General features: G+C 37.8%; 3 protein-coding genes across 4 annotated transcripts; 2 read left to right on the top strand and 1 right to left on the bottom strand.

Annotated features, from left to right (window-relative positions):
- Positions 1 to 1,367: 1,367 nt before the first annotated feature.
- On the top strand, positions 1,368 to 5,754 carry LOC141596233 (large ribosomal subunit protein eL20z-like). 2 transcript variants are annotated; one of them, XM_074416331.1, is made up of 4 exons: positions 1,368 to 1,774; positions 3,520 to 3,595; positions 4,947 to 5,061; positions 5,490 to 5,754. In XM_074416331.1, the coding sequence occupies exons 1-4, from the start codon at positions 1,528 to 1,530 to the stop codon at positions 5,547 to 5,549; spliced, it is 498 nt and encodes a 165-aa protein (XP_074272432.1). In that variant the 5' UTR covers positions 1,368 to 1,527; the 3' UTR covers positions 5,550 to 5,754. The 2 variants fall into 2 exon arrangements, with proteins under 2 accessions (XP_074272432.1, XP_074272433.1); XM_074416332.1 differs by having other exon boundaries at positions 1,389 to 1,774; positions 3,529 to 3,595.
- Positions 5,755 to 7,517: 1,763 nt separating this feature from the next.
- Positions 7,518 to 10,100, top strand: LOC141596232 (large ribosomal subunit protein eL20y-like). Its single transcript, XM_074416330.1, has 4 exons — positions 7,518 to 7,707; positions 8,210 to 8,325; positions 8,442 to 8,505; positions 9,588 to 10,100. Exons 1-4 carry the CDS (start codon positions 7,693 to 7,695, stop codon positions 9,927 to 9,929), a joined length of 537 nt encoding a protein of 178 aa, XP_074272431.1. The 5' UTR covers positions 7,518 to 7,692; the 3' UTR covers positions 9,930 to 10,100.
- A 1,135-nt stretch (positions 10,101 to 11,235) lies between these two features.
- LOC141596225 (urease accessory protein G) lies at positions 11,236 to 15,327 on the bottom strand. Its single transcript, XM_074416325.1, has 7 exons — positions 15,106 to 15,327; positions 14,285 to 14,470; positions 14,120 to 14,180; positions 12,440 to 12,641; positions 11,953 to 12,074; positions 11,757 to 11,861; positions 11,236 to 11,468 (listed from the first exon to the last, which is right to left on the bottom strand). Exons 1-7 carry the CDS (start codon positions 15,207 to 15,209, stop codon positions 11,385 to 11,387), a joined length of 864 nt encoding a protein of 287 aa, XP_074272426.1. The 5' UTR covers positions 15,210 to 15,327; the 3' UTR covers positions 11,236 to 11,384.
- Between the last annotated feature and the right edge of the window lie 389 nt (positions 15,328 to 15,716).

A 15,716-nucleotide genomic window follows, 5' to 3' on the forward strand; every position in this document is an offset into this window, starting at 1 on the left:
TCTAGACGTGAATCACTCTATATAACTTCATAACTTTTTTATTTTTTATTTTTTTATACATAAAAGCTCAAAATCAGGAAAGCGGCTTTCTAGTCAGGCCCCATCACATAAGAGGTAGAAGTGGGTCGTGCACTCATGCAGGTCCATTGTGTCTCGAAAAGGAAATGGCATGGCCTTAGCCCATAAAGGAGGACTTCGTGCCATGCCAGTGAAATGAAAATGGCGGCCCAGGCACAACCCATGGCCCATGCGTGTTGTGCCGTGCTTGAGCGTGCCTTAACCATTCCTCTACTTTAACCCAATTCTTTGTATTTTGAGCGTGCCCAAGTGGTCCATGCCTAGGTATGGTCTTTTTTCTTAAACTTCGGACCAGGCAGGACCAACGGCCCATGGTGTGCCGTATCGTGTCGTGCTAAAATGGGTTGTGGGCTATGTTAGGGCGTGCCAGCCTAACAGCCCGCGCGCCCACTTCCATCTCTACGCAAGGGTGCAATTGAACAAAAGTTCGCTTTATTCTCATAGCCAGAGATCAAACCGCAAGAATCAAGGTTAAAGAATGAAATGAACAATTAAAATATTACTCCCTCCTATTCACTATTTTCTTCCTTATTTCCTTAAACGGATTATTCAAGTTTTCTTCCCCTTTCCTTTTTTGGAAAACTTTTACTCTTATTTTATTCATTTCTCTCTCCTATCACCAAACCTCACTCAACTCACAATTCCTTATTTAATTCGTATTTATTCATTCATCTCTCCTATCACAAAACCCCACCCAACTCACACAATTCATACTTTATTCCCCTCCTAAAATCTTGTGCCCACAACAAAGGGGAACAAAATGGAGAATAGGAGGGAGTATGATGTTGGTGGTTGTGAAATCAATAGCTAACCAAAAAATAAACGGGATCTAGGATGTGATCGTGGATAGGATGCCACGAAGGAGTCGACGATGTGATTTTATTGTCGTGACAACGTGATTTGTGAGGGAGTCAACTGAGAAACTCACTGCAAAGGATGAAGAGAGTGTGAAGTAGGTGAGGCGGGGTCGTTGGAGAAAGCGACGAGGCGGATGAGGATGTGGTGGCGGCGGTTAATAGTGGGAGCAAGTGGTTGGTGATGGAGCTTAATTATGATGTTGGTTGTGAAATCCGGTGAAGATGAGAATGTGTCAACGGTAGGGACGACTCTTTTGAAACTCCAGTCTACAAATTTTGCCTTTTCTTACAACTTGTGCATAAAGAAAACGTTAACAACTCAATGAAACTGAAGAAGTATAAAGTAAATAAGTAATCATAAATACTCGCGTAAGACGGTGGTACGCAAATCGGTCTTATCATATACAAGTAATACAACATGTCATTTACTAACATGGCTAAGTAATCAAGTGTATTATAAAAGCCAAGTAGGCAAATATATCCAACTCTTAACGCGTTGCAATACGCCAATACATACCTGGTGGAAATATCAAATATCAACCCTCCCCTTCAGTATACGACCACGCAATTTCCGCAATAAAAAAATAAAAAAATGGGCGTGATGGAAGAAAAGAAAGGGTTGACCACCTCAACATCCACCGATAATCCGTCGGCGCCACCGTACCAACCACCGCAACAACAAAACCACTACGGCACTTTCCAAGGTGTCGCCTATACTTCACATCCACCACCGTCTTCTCATACTGTCGTCGGCTTTCCTCCACCTCCTCCTCCGCCGCAACCTCCCGTTGCCGGCCAGTCTCCTTATTACTTTCCTCAGGGTTACCATGCCGTTCCCGGTTAGTTTCTTTTAAATTCTTTCTTTTAACAAATCCCGAGACGGAAAATACCGTCTCGGGATTTGTTTAGAAATTCTTAGGTACACCTGGTATACCACGTGATCGTATTGATTAGGGGATTTTTACTGTGGTAATGATGCGATGTTGATATTGAATTTACTGCCGAATTAGGGTTTTCTAAAAGCGCGGTGATCGGCTATTTTATATTTGAAGCCTGAAATTATTGAATACGGTGGTGTAGCGCCACGATGATCCCATAGTTTTTCGATAATTGACGTTTTCCGTTTCTAAATTATCGAATATTTGATGAATTGATGTTACTTTTCTTGAAATTAAAAAAAGATCGTTCTCGTTGGTCAGGAGATTTTAATTGTGGTAATGATGCGATTGTGATATTGAATTTACGGCCGAATTAGGGTTGTTTAGAAGATTATCGAAAGCGGTTGCGTTGCACCACGATGATCCAATAGTTTTTTGGACAATTGACGTTTTACGTTTCCAAATTATCGAATGTTTGATGAATTGATGTTACTTATCTTGGGATGTTACTTTTAGGTTTTTAATCATCTCTTATGAGGATTAGGTTTTGGTGAGGTCTTTCAGTTCCGTTTATTAGTCATGGATTTAATTGATAGGAATTTGTGGACTATTGAGTGTTTCTTGGACCATAAGATCGGCGAAAAAAAGGAGAGCAACTAACAAAATTTCTAGGATTTGTTGACATTTAATTTAATTTTGATAAATACTAGTATGTTATTATGATTTATGAATATATGATTGCCGTCATGTCACTTCTTGGAAATGGGCAGCTGTTTTAATTTCGAAACAGTTCAGTCGCCCCCAAGGAGGTTGTTCAAGAAATTTAAACACGTTCTTTCCTATACAAACAACTAGACATGGGAGTGAATACGAGGTTTGATGGCGGCATATCGCGAGTTTTCTATCATACTTTATGTGCCCGGGTTTAGGATTAGGACGGAGAGTTTGAGAGACGTCTCACTATCTCAGTATTGTTTTTGTCTTAAATTATAGTACTCCTTAACCTTGTGTCCAACTTCTGCCTCGTGTACACTAATGTAATCTAGGTTCATTTGTAGTGTACAACCGATCAGCTACTGATATAGTTGACGTGTAATATGGAAGTTGCTGTTTCTGCCTATTTAATTGTACCTACAGAATGCTGGTCTCTCATTTCAATATGTTTTGATTGAGAGGCTTAGCTGTACAGTGATTTAAGTGATGTAAACAAAGTGTAGACCTGTTTGATTCTATGGGGTGTGCTTAGATTGAGGGATTTGGAGGGAAAAGAAAGGGAGGGAGAATAGGGGATTTATAATCTCTTGTTTGGATAGTAAATAAGAGTGGAGGGAAATGGAAGGAGAGAGATTTGGAGGGATCCATTTTCCCTCCTCCAAGGCAAATCAAAATCTCTCCACAATAGGCAAGATTTGGAAGGAATTGTATCCAAACACCCACTCCCCATTTGCCCTCCCCTTCCCTTACCCTTCCCCCTCCCCTCCCTTTCCCTCCACTTTTGCTATCCAAACACACCCATGGAGTACTATTTTCAGTTTGTAGAAAAACGTGAAAATTAGAAGGTAGCATGAAATGATGAAACCTAATGAATGAAGTATTCTGCACTCTTTCATCTAAAGACATGAAGCACAGTTTTAATTCTTTTTGTTGCCTCAATTTGATTCTATCTGATGTTTAGGATGCTAATTCACCCTTCTATTCATTTTAAGGTTATATAGTTGCTGAAGTAAGACAGTTGAGGGAGCCGAAACTTGCTTGCTGTGGTCTTGGACTTGGCTGGCTCTTGTAAGTCTGTTATTCCCTCCCTCTTTTTCAGGTCCTTTTGTGATAGCTGTCAGTCTGTTGTTTCTTAAGGCGATAGTTTGATGTAAACGCACTAATCTTTTTGCTGACCAAGGATTTGCTTGATGTTATTATTGGGTATGATAATGTCTTATAAAACAACAATAACAAGAAGAGAGCGTTAAGTAATGTCTTCTACTATTAAAGGCAATATATCGTTAAGGTTCAGTATCTTGAACAAGCATATTGCCGGTGATTTAAGTTTGGATTTATAGCAACTATACAACTTTAGTGACTTAAAAGGCTCCCATCTGTGACGATGTGAAGTGGGTGTTGCATGCAGCCATGTACGCAACCTTACCCAAATGTTTAACTGAGAGGCGGTTTCAGAGTGCCCCTTAATACAATTTGTGTCATGAAGCATGATATCAGAAGAACACACCTTTTAGAGAGAAATTTTATTCTGGTCTATTGTATATCTAAACCAGAGAATAACAAGTTTTCATCTCAATTTAAATGGAAATATAAGCTTTGGTTTGACCAACTTTCACGTGATTCTGGACAATTATGTGGTTCTTTGCAATCTTACATGTTTTTCATTCGATTGACCACAAATTTTGAAAAGAAATTACACTTCTTGTGTGTTTCCTATAATCCTATGTTAAGAAAATTATATGCTTGTAAAGAGGCTCATTGAGTGTAGGGGTTCATACAATGTTACAAGAATTTGCCCACGAAAAAGTTTCCTTTATGAGATAATTAAGAGCAACTCTAATCCGTGCAAGAAGTGTGTTTTATTTTTGTACGGCTAGGAAATTTAGTGATTTGATTTATAAATAGCTACTGCATGTATAATAACTAATTCTTAAACAGCACTAAAGTACATTTATGAGTTATACGACCCAATCACCTATATAGAAGCATACTTTAGTGATCTGATTTATAAATAGCTATACTACACTACACTACAATGACTATAATTCTTAAACACTAAAGACAGTCTTAAGTTATACGACCAAATCACCTATATAGAAGCATACTTCAGTCATAATCACTATGGTGCAGTAACTTGCGGTGTGCAATGCTTCAAATGTTATTTTCCCTTAGCCTTATACACACCGTAGTTATCTGCAACAAGTTTGTCTCTAAGTATGTCTCTTTTTCTTGCAAAATCCGGTTTTGTTACGCAGTGAAAATTGTTGTTGTTCAATGAAATTGTTAAAATAGGAAGCTTATTTCGTTTACTAGAATAGTTCTGTTGAGGGAAGAGAAATAGTTCTAGTGTCCCTCTCTTCTTTTCAGTTGCAATTATTTTATCATAAACTTTACAAATAACCACGTTTTCTATCTGTAGGTTCATTGCTGGTTTCTTCTTTGCCGCTATCCCTTGGTATGTTGGAGCTTTGATTCTAGTTTGTGGCAGTGTTGATCACAGAGAGAAGCCTGGGCTTGTTGCATGCATGGTCGGGGTAAGTCTTCGCCTCTTTCACTTCTATGCAACTCTCGAGGACTTATCTATCATGTTTTGCATGGACAGAGCGGAGTAACTTTACTCTGTCTAATGCTAAGTTTTCTTTTTTTTGCTCCAAGTCACGGAGCCAGTTGAGGAGAAAATAGAGCAAAAGAAACAAACTCCATATCGGAACAGGAGTATCTTATGTACTTATGGTCTACAGTCTTGCCTATAGACCTAAAGCTTAGGGGTGCTTTTAAGCGCATTTCAGACTTTTCAGTACCGTTGATTCAACATAATTGACGTTCTGCAGTTGTTTGCGCTTGAGGATCTCTCATCCTCTATTGCTATTTGCTTCATCAATGCCTTATTTATATATCTCTTTATAGGTTGATTCTGTATTGTATTTACCCCCTCACTTATCTGTTATGTTTTCGTGTGCAGTCTATTCTTGCTATGATCGCCGTTGTGTTTGGAGCAACAGGAGGAGCTGATTCTTGGTGAACTTATGAACTGTGATATTTGTACAAAGTAACGGAGATGTATATCCTGCCTTCTTACATTTCCTTAAGACTCTGCCTTTCATATTTTTGATCAAATCCTTGAGATTTTACAATTAACGCCTATTCCGTGGTTTTTACTAGCCATTTCCTGAACAATGGTGTAAATTTGAAGTTGAATATTAAGTGTGTATAATCTCGTTTGTGTCTATTACATACGTTATTGACTTATTGTCCGGCCATCGGCAGCAAGCTGAACGCAACTTTTGATGTCCACTTGATCTCCTTCGGCATTTCAGCCATTTACATACGGATATATAATATCCAATAAGTCGATTGGCTCAATTGTCGAGCCAAGGCATTCCAATTCATCCTCTTTTCAGGAAACTTCTCCCCAGCCTTCATTACAACATTCTTTTGGAGTATTAGTTGCTTGATTGCATCCATCGACCAGTCAGTTTGTGATCGACCAAACTGACAAAAATGCTTGCAACCACGAAAGTGACTGTTCCTGGCTTCCCTTGGTGGGATTTGCAACCTTTATATGTTCTTTCTGGATTATCATGGGCCGAAAAGTCTGACTATAGTCATGGGGATACTATAGTTTCGTGATCTTGGAGCTTCGCAATCACAAGTATTGTGAGACACAAATTCTCATTGAAGACATGACATATCCGTCACTCTTGAGTGACGGATACCATTTTACCTCACAAAGTACCCACTTTTTCTCTCTCTACAACACTATTCATGTGGTCCCCTTTCTCCACTAACCCATTATGTTACCATTTGTACTCACAAAATATCCGCCACAAATGGTGACCCGTCACAAGGGAGACCAATTGATAGTGAGAACTACAACAAAAAAAAACATCTTGCTCGTTTCGCTGCAGAATTAGATTCAATACAACTTTACAAGCAGCAAATCCCCAATTTATGAGTCCTAGTTCAGAAACTAATGTCAATGAAAATAGAAGTGATTAGAAAGGGAGAAAATATAACACAAAGAGGACGAAATGAAGGGATGAGAAGATCATAAGAGAATTGATAGTTGATGAATTGAATATAATTGCATGCAAGTAAGAAACAAATAATAAGGGTAAATTGGGAATAAAATGTTAAGCTTAAAAGGGGAATTTTAAATAGGTCGGATTAAACGACTTTTTTAGAAATTTTGATCGTGGTTCATTTAAGTTCTCACATTTTGTTGAATTCTTCACCCTTCATATTAAGAAGGGTACATAACATTAAACCTTTATCCCTGATATAAACTTATTGTACTACTCGATCTTAATAGACTTAAGACTCGAGTGATACTGGATAGTAAATCTACTGTAACTACGCTATATGTAATCAGCCGCCCCCAACTGAGCCAAAAAAATCCTAATATACATGTACTCGAGTTGACTCAGTCTATGTCGAACCCTGTTACCAACTTTCAACTGGCTGATACCTAGAAATGTCCCGAACAGATATACTTGAAGAGTTGAAGTCGAAGCAACCAACCTCTTACCCAAATGCCAACATAAACAAACTGATTTAACTAGTACCGATTCAAATAACTCGTTTGTCAGGTCTAAAAGGTTATTGTCTTATTACTCATCAGTAAGCCCGATAAAATTAACCTGACGCGACACCCGAGCCGAGGGCACGAGTTTCACACTTAAACTGAATTGACCCGACCTAATATGTTTTGGGCTTTCGGCCCAAATGTTTATTGGTACACACTACACACTTATTAATTTATTATCATCCCTAAATAACTTGATAACAGTTAACTCAAAAATGACCCAAACTGTATACAACCTTACTCGACCGGAGTAGATCTAAATTTTTTCAAATCCAAAACTAACCCGAACCGACATGATCCGACCCGCACCCAACCCGATTATCCGTTTGCAAGGTCTAGACAATTAGCAACTCATCATAAAAGGCCAAAACAACACAAATATAGAGGCCCCATGTTGAACAACACACAAAGGCCCAAATTAAAACACAAGGCCATACCCATACTAGCACAAACATAATTAGGGTTTAAAATCAAAAATCGAAGCCCCCATATATTCATAAAACCCTAGTTTCCATTCCTTCATTTCCTCTTTCCGCAGCAACTGAAGAGAGAAGATCAACGATTTCACCTCTCATCGCAAATGGGTCAATTTAGGGTAATTTTCCCCAATTTCTACCACCTCAATTCACTCCATTCTCTGTTATTATCATTTCAATGTGATTTAATTCTTCAATAATTTGTTTAAATCTGTGGTAATTGATCTTCTGGGTAGTGTTGATTTTGTGTTAATTTATCTTGGTATTGTTTAATTTACATTTCTATCAATTTATTCATCCTTCATTGTATAATATTCCGTGTTTTTATCATTTCAATCTGCATCTAATTCTTCAAAAATTTGTTTAAATCTTGGGTAATTAATCTTCTGGGTAGTGTTAATTTTGTGTTTTTAATCTAGGTATTGTTTATTTCACAGTTTTATCGACTTTTATTTTACTTTCATTTCAATCTATTCTCTTTTATAATCATTTCAAACTACTTCAAAATCTTCTGTATTTTTTTTTGAATATTTCGAAATTAATTTTCTGGGTATGGATCATTTTATGTTGAGTTATCTGGGTTTCATTAAATTTACAGTTTGGTGCAATTTTTTGTTATAGTTTCACCAATACCAAATTGTGGGAAGAGCACTTCCAACAGCGAAAGATGAGCACCCTAAGATTTACCGTATGAAGCTTTGGGCTACCAATGAAGTTCGTGGTCGATCCAAGTTCTGGTAATCATCCTTTTTTTAACCACCTATCCTTACTGTTTACTATTTTTAGGGTTTTACCGTAATTTTGATATATTCAAATTGAAAAAAATATGATTTTTATGATGTTTTTTGGTTAGGTATTTTTTGAGGAAGCAGAAGAAGGTTAAGAGGAGTAATGGTCAGATCCTTGCTACCAATGAGGTAATCGAATCTTCTATTATATCTTATGGGTTTATTAGATGTGTTTTAAGTTTGATACTTTCATTATTGATTGATTCAAGTGATGTGTAGAAATGATCACATGAGGTTCACATTAGTTGGGGATTCGTTTGCGCTGTATGTTCGTTTTTGTTATTTATTGGCTCTTGAGTGTGATATTCAGTAGATGATAGGTAATCCTTGACTGTATTTTGTGTTGATTAAGTTGCTTCTGCTATAGTCGATTTTCAGTTTACTGCGTCTGTGATCATGGAAAGTATTATCTGGTACCCATTACTGTCATGGGTCGTGTCCTGTTTACATGGCTTTTGAACCTGTTTGTAAATAAAAACTTGCCTTGTTATTTTCTGCACCCAAAAAATGACTCTCAATTATGTTAACTTAAATGTATGTGAACCGTTCCACTTGTATGCGCATGACTTGTTTTGCAATTAGTAAATCCTGGATTTAGTTTATGTAGCCCATGGCTCTTTTATTGGCTTCGGGATTCATTTGTGCTCTAAAATTACGTCATCTACTTTAAAGCCAGCCATTGCAGATTGTTTTTATAATCTTTCGTAGTACTTGGTGTCATTGGGGATGAATCAAATGCGAAGTTACCTAGTTCTACAAAATTCATTTAGATCATGTTATCGCCTTTAGTATATTTGCTCATTCCTTGAGTGAATCCTTTATCTGCTACTTCCTATTTCCCAACCAATCATTTATGTATTCGATTCTGATCTTTCCTAGCCACTTTATAGGATATAGACATGTTTCATGTGGTTGAGAAGTGATAATGTGTGAAGTTTCATAGGCGGCTAGCCTACATGCATGCACTTCCGGAACTAAAATCATGAAGTAATTCATGGACTTCTTTTCTGTTTGACAATGAATGTTTAAATTCCTGACCAGCTAGCCCACTTACATGAGCATGCATACAAATTTATAATCCGAAAGCTAATGTGAACCATAGTATGCGAAACCGGGTTCATTTCTAGTTTTGTTTTGTGTTTAACTTGGGAGAGTAAAGTTGTAGTTTTCGCATTATGTCTTAATTCATTTCTGCTTTTGCTGACTAACAGATCTATGAGAAGAACCCCACCATCATCAAGAACTATGGTATCTGGCTGCGATACCAGAGTCGTACTGGATACCACAACATGTACAAGGAGTACCGTGATACCACTCTAAACGGTGGTGTTGAGCAAATGTACACTGAGATGGCTTCACGTCACAGGGTCAGAGCCCCATGCATCCAGATCATCAAGACTGCCACCGTCCCTGATGAGCTCTGCAAGAGAGAAAACACCAAGCAATTCCAAGGCGACAAAATCAAGTTCCCATTGGTGTTCAGGAAGGTTAGACCCCCCACCAGGAAGCTTAAGACCACTTACAAGGCATCCAAGCCCAACTTGTTTATGTAAGACAAGATCTTAGGCTGGTTTAAGCAACGCAACGTCCCTTAATTTTTGAGTTGCTATGTCTTTTGGTAGTTTAATCGAAGTTATTAGTCTGGAAACGAGCGTTGTGAACTCGACTTGTTTTGTTGGCCTCTTGAAAGGATTCTTTAATGTTGGATTCTCATTTCGGTTGCATACTTGTTTTTTCTTCATTTTCCCTGCTTTGTTATTTGTATGTTCAAACTTGAGCAATTGGAGGAAGCAAATGCGCTTTATTCACTTGATGTCGAATTTTATAGGATTTGTTTTGTTGTTCGCTCATGGTATCATGGCATAGTGAGCTAGGTAGAACCAAAACGGACATGGATGCAAAACGGATATAAGACCATGCCCAAGCAACGTCAATTGGTAGGTCATGACCTTGCTTGGTCATGCTAATGACATAATTAAGCAAGTATAATTGGTGACCTTTGATGGTTAATTTGTGACCTTTTGCATCAAAAGGTCAATTTTTGACCATTGTTGAGCAAATTGACCACATTGGTGACCTTCTAGGTGGATACTTTTTATTGGTTGAACAATAAAAAAATAAAAAATAAAAGTATATAATATGATAGTGGGGTATGATTGGGAATATTGTGAAGTGGAAAATGATTGGATTGATGACCTAGGTCGCGACCTTCTGCTTGGTAGGGTGAAAATGGGTCAAGGTTAATAAGGTGGGATTAAGAGTAAAATCGGGTCGTGACTTAGTTAGCGTGACCACTGCTTGGGGATGGTCTAAGTGTTGGTGCCTGACACCTTGGACACGCACACGCTACAAGGCATTCACTGTAGAAGCGTCTGTGCTTCGTAGATGGGTGAGTTTGGCGACTGATCCGAGTGCCCTTGAGAGAGAGGTCAGGAAGCGCCCATTTTGATGATAAATTTGTAAACGATTTTATACAGGAATTTGTGTATTCCGTTTGTTGGGCACAAGATATATCCGTCCTAATGACATAAGAAGTAGCACCATAATGCAACCGCTTTTTTCAGGAATTGAAAATTTTGAGTACCAACCAAGCAACAATTACTATTACCAATTATCCGCGATTGGAAATAATATTTACCATCGCGTATTGACCACAAAACACTACTTAAAGCTAGTAATTTTTCCATGGCACTTAACAAACCACAAATATTCTTCATACAATCCGCCCAATTTGGGTGTCGAAAATCCACAACTTTCAAAGCGAGTTGTAATATTTTCATGGGACACCCTTAAAATAAATTCGGTGTTTACCAGTTACCACTACCCATCTACACCCGATTCTTTTGGGAAAGAATATAAATGTAAGAGGTTTAACTAAAAGCAGTTAAGCATTCGGAGAGAGACGCTTTATTATTAGAAGTACAAAGCACCATACATCACCAGAGTGAGACATGGTTTCTACTTTCTAGGATGATAAACACGTCCAATGCCAAGCGCTACTAGACATGTCAGTGTCGCTTCTGGCCCGTAGTTGCTTCCCAAGCCTGCAAAACGTGGTTTGCGATTTCTTCAACACCCAACCCATGCTTTACCTGTTTCAGGAATGGTTTATCTTTGTCAGTGATGAGTCTGAGGACTGTTGGACAATCATAGGTTTTATTGTCTCGATCATTTGTTTACCGATTTCATTTATGGGTGTCTTAGTCATTTGTATATCTTTCTATATTGAAAATTTTTCAAGGGTAATTTGATCATTCACATAACCTACTGTCCACGTGTCACCGAACAACACCCCCAAATGTGCCAAAACCAAAGGTAAACAGACGACCGGGACGGAGGGAGTAACAAAAAATAATCGAATCTGAGAGTAATTCACAAACCTGAGCAAATACAAAGGGTCCTCCATCACGCATACGAAGAGAGTCCCTCTCCATGACAGACAAATCAGCTCCAACTGCATCAGCAATGTCAGTCTTGTTTATAACCTGCAGTAAATTAACCATGGATAACGTTGTTTCAGAAACACGCTCAAAGATAACCACTAATATCGAGAAATTAATCTAAAAGTCTACATACAAGGAGGTCAGCTTGTGTAATGCCAGGGCCTCCCTTACGAGGAATCTTATCTCCACCAGACACGTCTATAATGTAAATAATGTAATCTGCAAGTTCCCTGCTGAAGTTGGCAGCTAAGTTGTCTGCGAAACCACAACATCATTGTTAGCAATGTAGCTTCTCTCAGAGCTTAGTTAGTAAATAATGTAAATAATACTTTATCTGCTGAAGCTTGGTCCGAGCATTTCATTAAGTCATAATATTGAAAATTAGAATGGAGTAAACTTCTAGCCGCGTGCAATTCAGCTCATGCCAAATAATGCTTCTACTTTCTATTCCTTTCCATAAGACAAGGAGCACAATGATAAAACTGTACTTGATTTTAGGTATAGTCAGAGATTAACTACGTGATTATACGAACTCAGATGACTATATATATATATGATATATAGTTATATACCGAGCTGACTGAGGCATTAATATCAGTACAAAACCAGTGCTAAGTTACCTCCGCCAGATTCACAGAGAAGCAAATCTGCTTTATGCAAGTTGGAAAGCTCTTCAAGAGGACCGAGATTTATGCTGATATCTTCACGAATTGCAGCATGCGGACAACCGCCAGTTTCCACAGCACGTATCCTATCCTCTGGGAGTGCTCCATGCTTTATCAAAAATTCTCCATCTTCTTTTGTGAAGATGTCATTTGTCACCTGAACAATAATAACAGCAGATTTAGAAGTAATTCATTATAATAAGGTTATTTATTAATTAAATTTAGTCTGCTTATGTTCAGCAGTTAAGCAAATGAATCTTTAAAAGACCTGTTTTTTAAGTGCCAGTTAACAGAGAGCCCTTGATGAGCAGCGCGTATACGTTGTACACCCATCAGCTTAAATAACAGACGTATTTTTACTGTTTCTGGCTTTTTGTTCTCTAAAAAGTTAAGTCCATAAATGTCAGCGTGTGATTAGTTATGATATTAATGTATACCAGATTTAATCTTAACAACTTAAGTCTCTCTTATTCAGCACCCCTTACACCTTAGAGACCATATACCAGCCAAATCCAGTGAAAATGTTAGCAATGAGTCAAAGCTATAACTTTGTTAACCTAAGAAGAGCAAAAACACAGCCAAAACTTGGTTTCCAGTGAAAATGTTAGCATTGAGCCAAAGCTATAACTTTGTTAACCTAAGAGGAGCAGACCAGGCAGAAGATGGCAGCACGGTTCTTAGGTGCTTATCAGATTACGAGAAAGGTGATTTGAGTGTCTTATAGTCTTATACTTCACAGGCTGAACACCACCCCAGGGTTCTTAGTCATCCAACAGAATTACCTATCACTTGTACAGAAATTCAACATCTTAAAGAAATAGAGTCAGTGCTTGAATGAAGGATATGGTGAAGAAAGAAAACGAAGTTGAGATACAATGGTTGACTTAATAACTGAGATGTACTCAAGAGAGGCAAAAGTACGCAAAGCTACCTAAGTTAGTGACTGGGGCACTAGGAGAAAAGAAATGATATGGTCACTTGACTGCAGGAAAAGATCTCAGAAATGGTCGATGGGAGCGAGCTAATGATTTGTGAAAAAGAATTGTCAGCCGAATTGGAGAATCCCAACAAAATTCCCCAGCCAGCACACCTGTCCAAGCTAGCTGGTCATTCTAGAACAAAACGTACACAGGCCAAGGTTAATGGATTAGATCAACCTCAACGAACTATGAACTAGTCCATGCACATTTATATCATAGTGTTTGGTCGTCTGCTTTAGATGTACTTTCTCTATTCATTTGGATTCACGACATTTTCCTTGGACGTCGCTAGATTTCCACTTTGGATAAGAAATAACCAATAAAACACTCTCTCATATATGTTGCCCCAATCTTCTCTAGCAGATTTTTCTTCCAAGTCTTTGTTCCAAACAGAAATGTAGTGAATTCAAATGAACATGTGAAGTACATTTCAGTAAACTTTGGTTGGAGAAAATGACAGAGAACTACCATTTTCCCCAACACCAAATAAATCCCAAATTAAGGGCTATCAAACTACCAAATTAACCGCGCATAAGTACTACGTCTAAAAATACCAAATTAACCGCTATCAAACTTCTTCCTGATTACCTTGTACATTCACCGAAATTGTGTTTCTAGCAGCAAATAAACATAAACACCAGCAAGAGAAACTTACAGCAGCAAGACTGTATTTATCCCTCAATAACTTGCACAAAGCCAACATCAAAGCTGTTTTCCTGCACGTCAACAACCAGGAAGACCATCAACTATCATAAGACGGTCTTTCACGAGACTTACTAGATACGACAACAAAACAAAGCGAAAATGAAAGGAAATATACCCAGTGCCAACAGGGCCACCAATACCAATAGTAAAAGCCCTCTCAGAGAAATCCCGGGTTGACAAAGGCAGAGCTCTTCTGCTGAAAAAACCAGGTGAATATATAGGTTCATGTGTATGAGGTGCTAACCCATCATGGCTATGATACACTTTCCCATCTGCTCCTACCCATGTATTTGCCCCTTTGCTGCACACATTAACATATACGGAGTAGTTAGTCTCTTGTAAAACGGTTTTATATAAATATTACGAGTAATTTTTTGTGTGTGTGTTGACTAGAGGAGTATCCCATGCCGACAATTTGAGTAATTTCCTCAAAGGTACTGAAGTCAACTTAATGGGTAGAACTCTCCCAACTTCCCAAGTTTAGTTTTTTCATTCACAAGAGTCGGGACTCGTCACTTGTTAAGAGATGAGAGCCCTTGCCACTCACATAAACCAACTTTGGTAATTATGTAAATATTGTGTAAAACGGATCCAACCACCATATATACTAACAATAATTCTTCTACAAAACGGTTTACAAGAGACTTACTCATATACTAATCCTAACAAAGTTGGCTGGTGTGACTGGTAAGGGTCAGAAGTTCCATTCCACGAATAAAAAAGTCAAACTTAAGAGGATCAACCAATTAAATTGCTTTCAGTACCTTCAGTACCCTGGTCAAAAACTGATATACTAATCATTTTTACAATGTACTTGTGTAAGTCATTACCCAGGATATTAAGATAAGGTATTTCAACTACAAATAACAAACATTATACAGAATATATCATTAACGAAAAAGAATAAATATGAAGTCAAAGTTGAAGAGAAATTACTCATGGGTATGATGATGATGGTCATGGTCATCATGATCATCATGGGTATGCTGATGATCATGATGATGATGATGAGTGTCAGTTTGCATATTCTGGGGATCCATTTTTGTGGGTTTTAGATTCTGATTCTCTTTACCCGAATTCGGCGGTTGATACTCCTGGATTTCTGCGTATCACAGGACTTATCAACTTTTTTTTTTTTTTTTGATACACCATTTGTCCTATCATCATTGGTTTACAATTCTTCGAATGACGGACATATTTGTCTTAAATTCGTAATTAGTCGGCTTTTATCTCATTTATTTATCTACTTGATCCGCTTTAAATTTAAAATGATTATAATGTCAATTTTAAAAAGTATTTGGGGGTGTTTGGTAAACGGCGGATTGAAATTTTTTTAGCATATTCAAGGTTTTTAGCATGTTTGACTTAACAATCTACTATTTTGAGTGTTTGGTAAATGGCATATTGACAGAGTAGATTGGAGCTAAATCTACTGTTGTTTTTCAATATGCTGCTCTACCTAGCATATTCACATTAGTAGATTGTGAAATATGAATCCGTCAACAATTTACACATAAATACAACAATCTATTAACCAAAATCTGCTA

The sequence above is a fragment of the Silene latifolia genome, chromosome 8 (assembly GCF_048544455.1).
Source record: "Silene latifolia isolate original U9 population chromosome 8, ASM4854445v1, whole genome shotgun sequence".
In the NCBI taxonomy this organism is placed as follows: domain Eukaryota; kingdom Viridiplantae; phylum Streptophyta; class Magnoliopsida; order Caryophyllales; family Caryophyllaceae; genus Silene; species Silene latifolia.

Excerpts from the sequence above, each read along its gene's own strand:
- LOC141596225 (XM_074416325.1), bottom strand. The coding sequence starts at position 15,209 with ATGGATCCCCAGAATATGCAAACTGACACTCATCATCATCATCATGAT. Across the intron at positions 14,181-14,284 it reads GGTGGCCCTGTTGGCACTGG|GAAAACAGCTTTGATGTTGG; the intron begins GTATATTTCCTT and ends GTTGACGTGCAG. Across the intron at positions 12,075-12,439 it reads TCTCTGTGAATCTGGCGGAG|ACAACTTAGCTGCCAACTTC; the intron begins GTAACTTAGCAC and ends GTGGTTTCGCAG.
- LOC141596232 (XM_074416330.1), top strand. Across the intron at positions 8,326-8,441 it reads CGTGGTCGATCCAAGTTCTG|GTATTTTTTGAGGAAGCAGA; the intron begins GTAATCATCCTT and ends TTTTTTGGTTAG. Across the intron at positions 8,506-9,587 it reads AGATCCTTGCTACCAATGAG|ATCTATGAGAAGAACCCCAC; the intron begins GTAATCGAATCT and ends GCTGACTAACAG.
- LOC141596233 (XM_074416331.1), top strand. The coding sequence starts at position 1,528 with ATGGGCGTGATGGAAGAAAAGAAAGGGTTGACCACCTCAACATCCACC. Across the intron at positions 1,775-3,519 it reads GGGTTACCATGCCGTTCCCG|GTTATATAGTTGCTGAAGTA; the intron begins GTTAGTTTCTTT and ends ATTCATTTTAAG. Across the intron at positions 5,062-5,489 it reads TTGTTGCATGCATGGTCGGG|TCTATTCTTGCTATGATCGC; the intron begins GTAAGTCTTCGC and ends TTTCGTGTGCAG.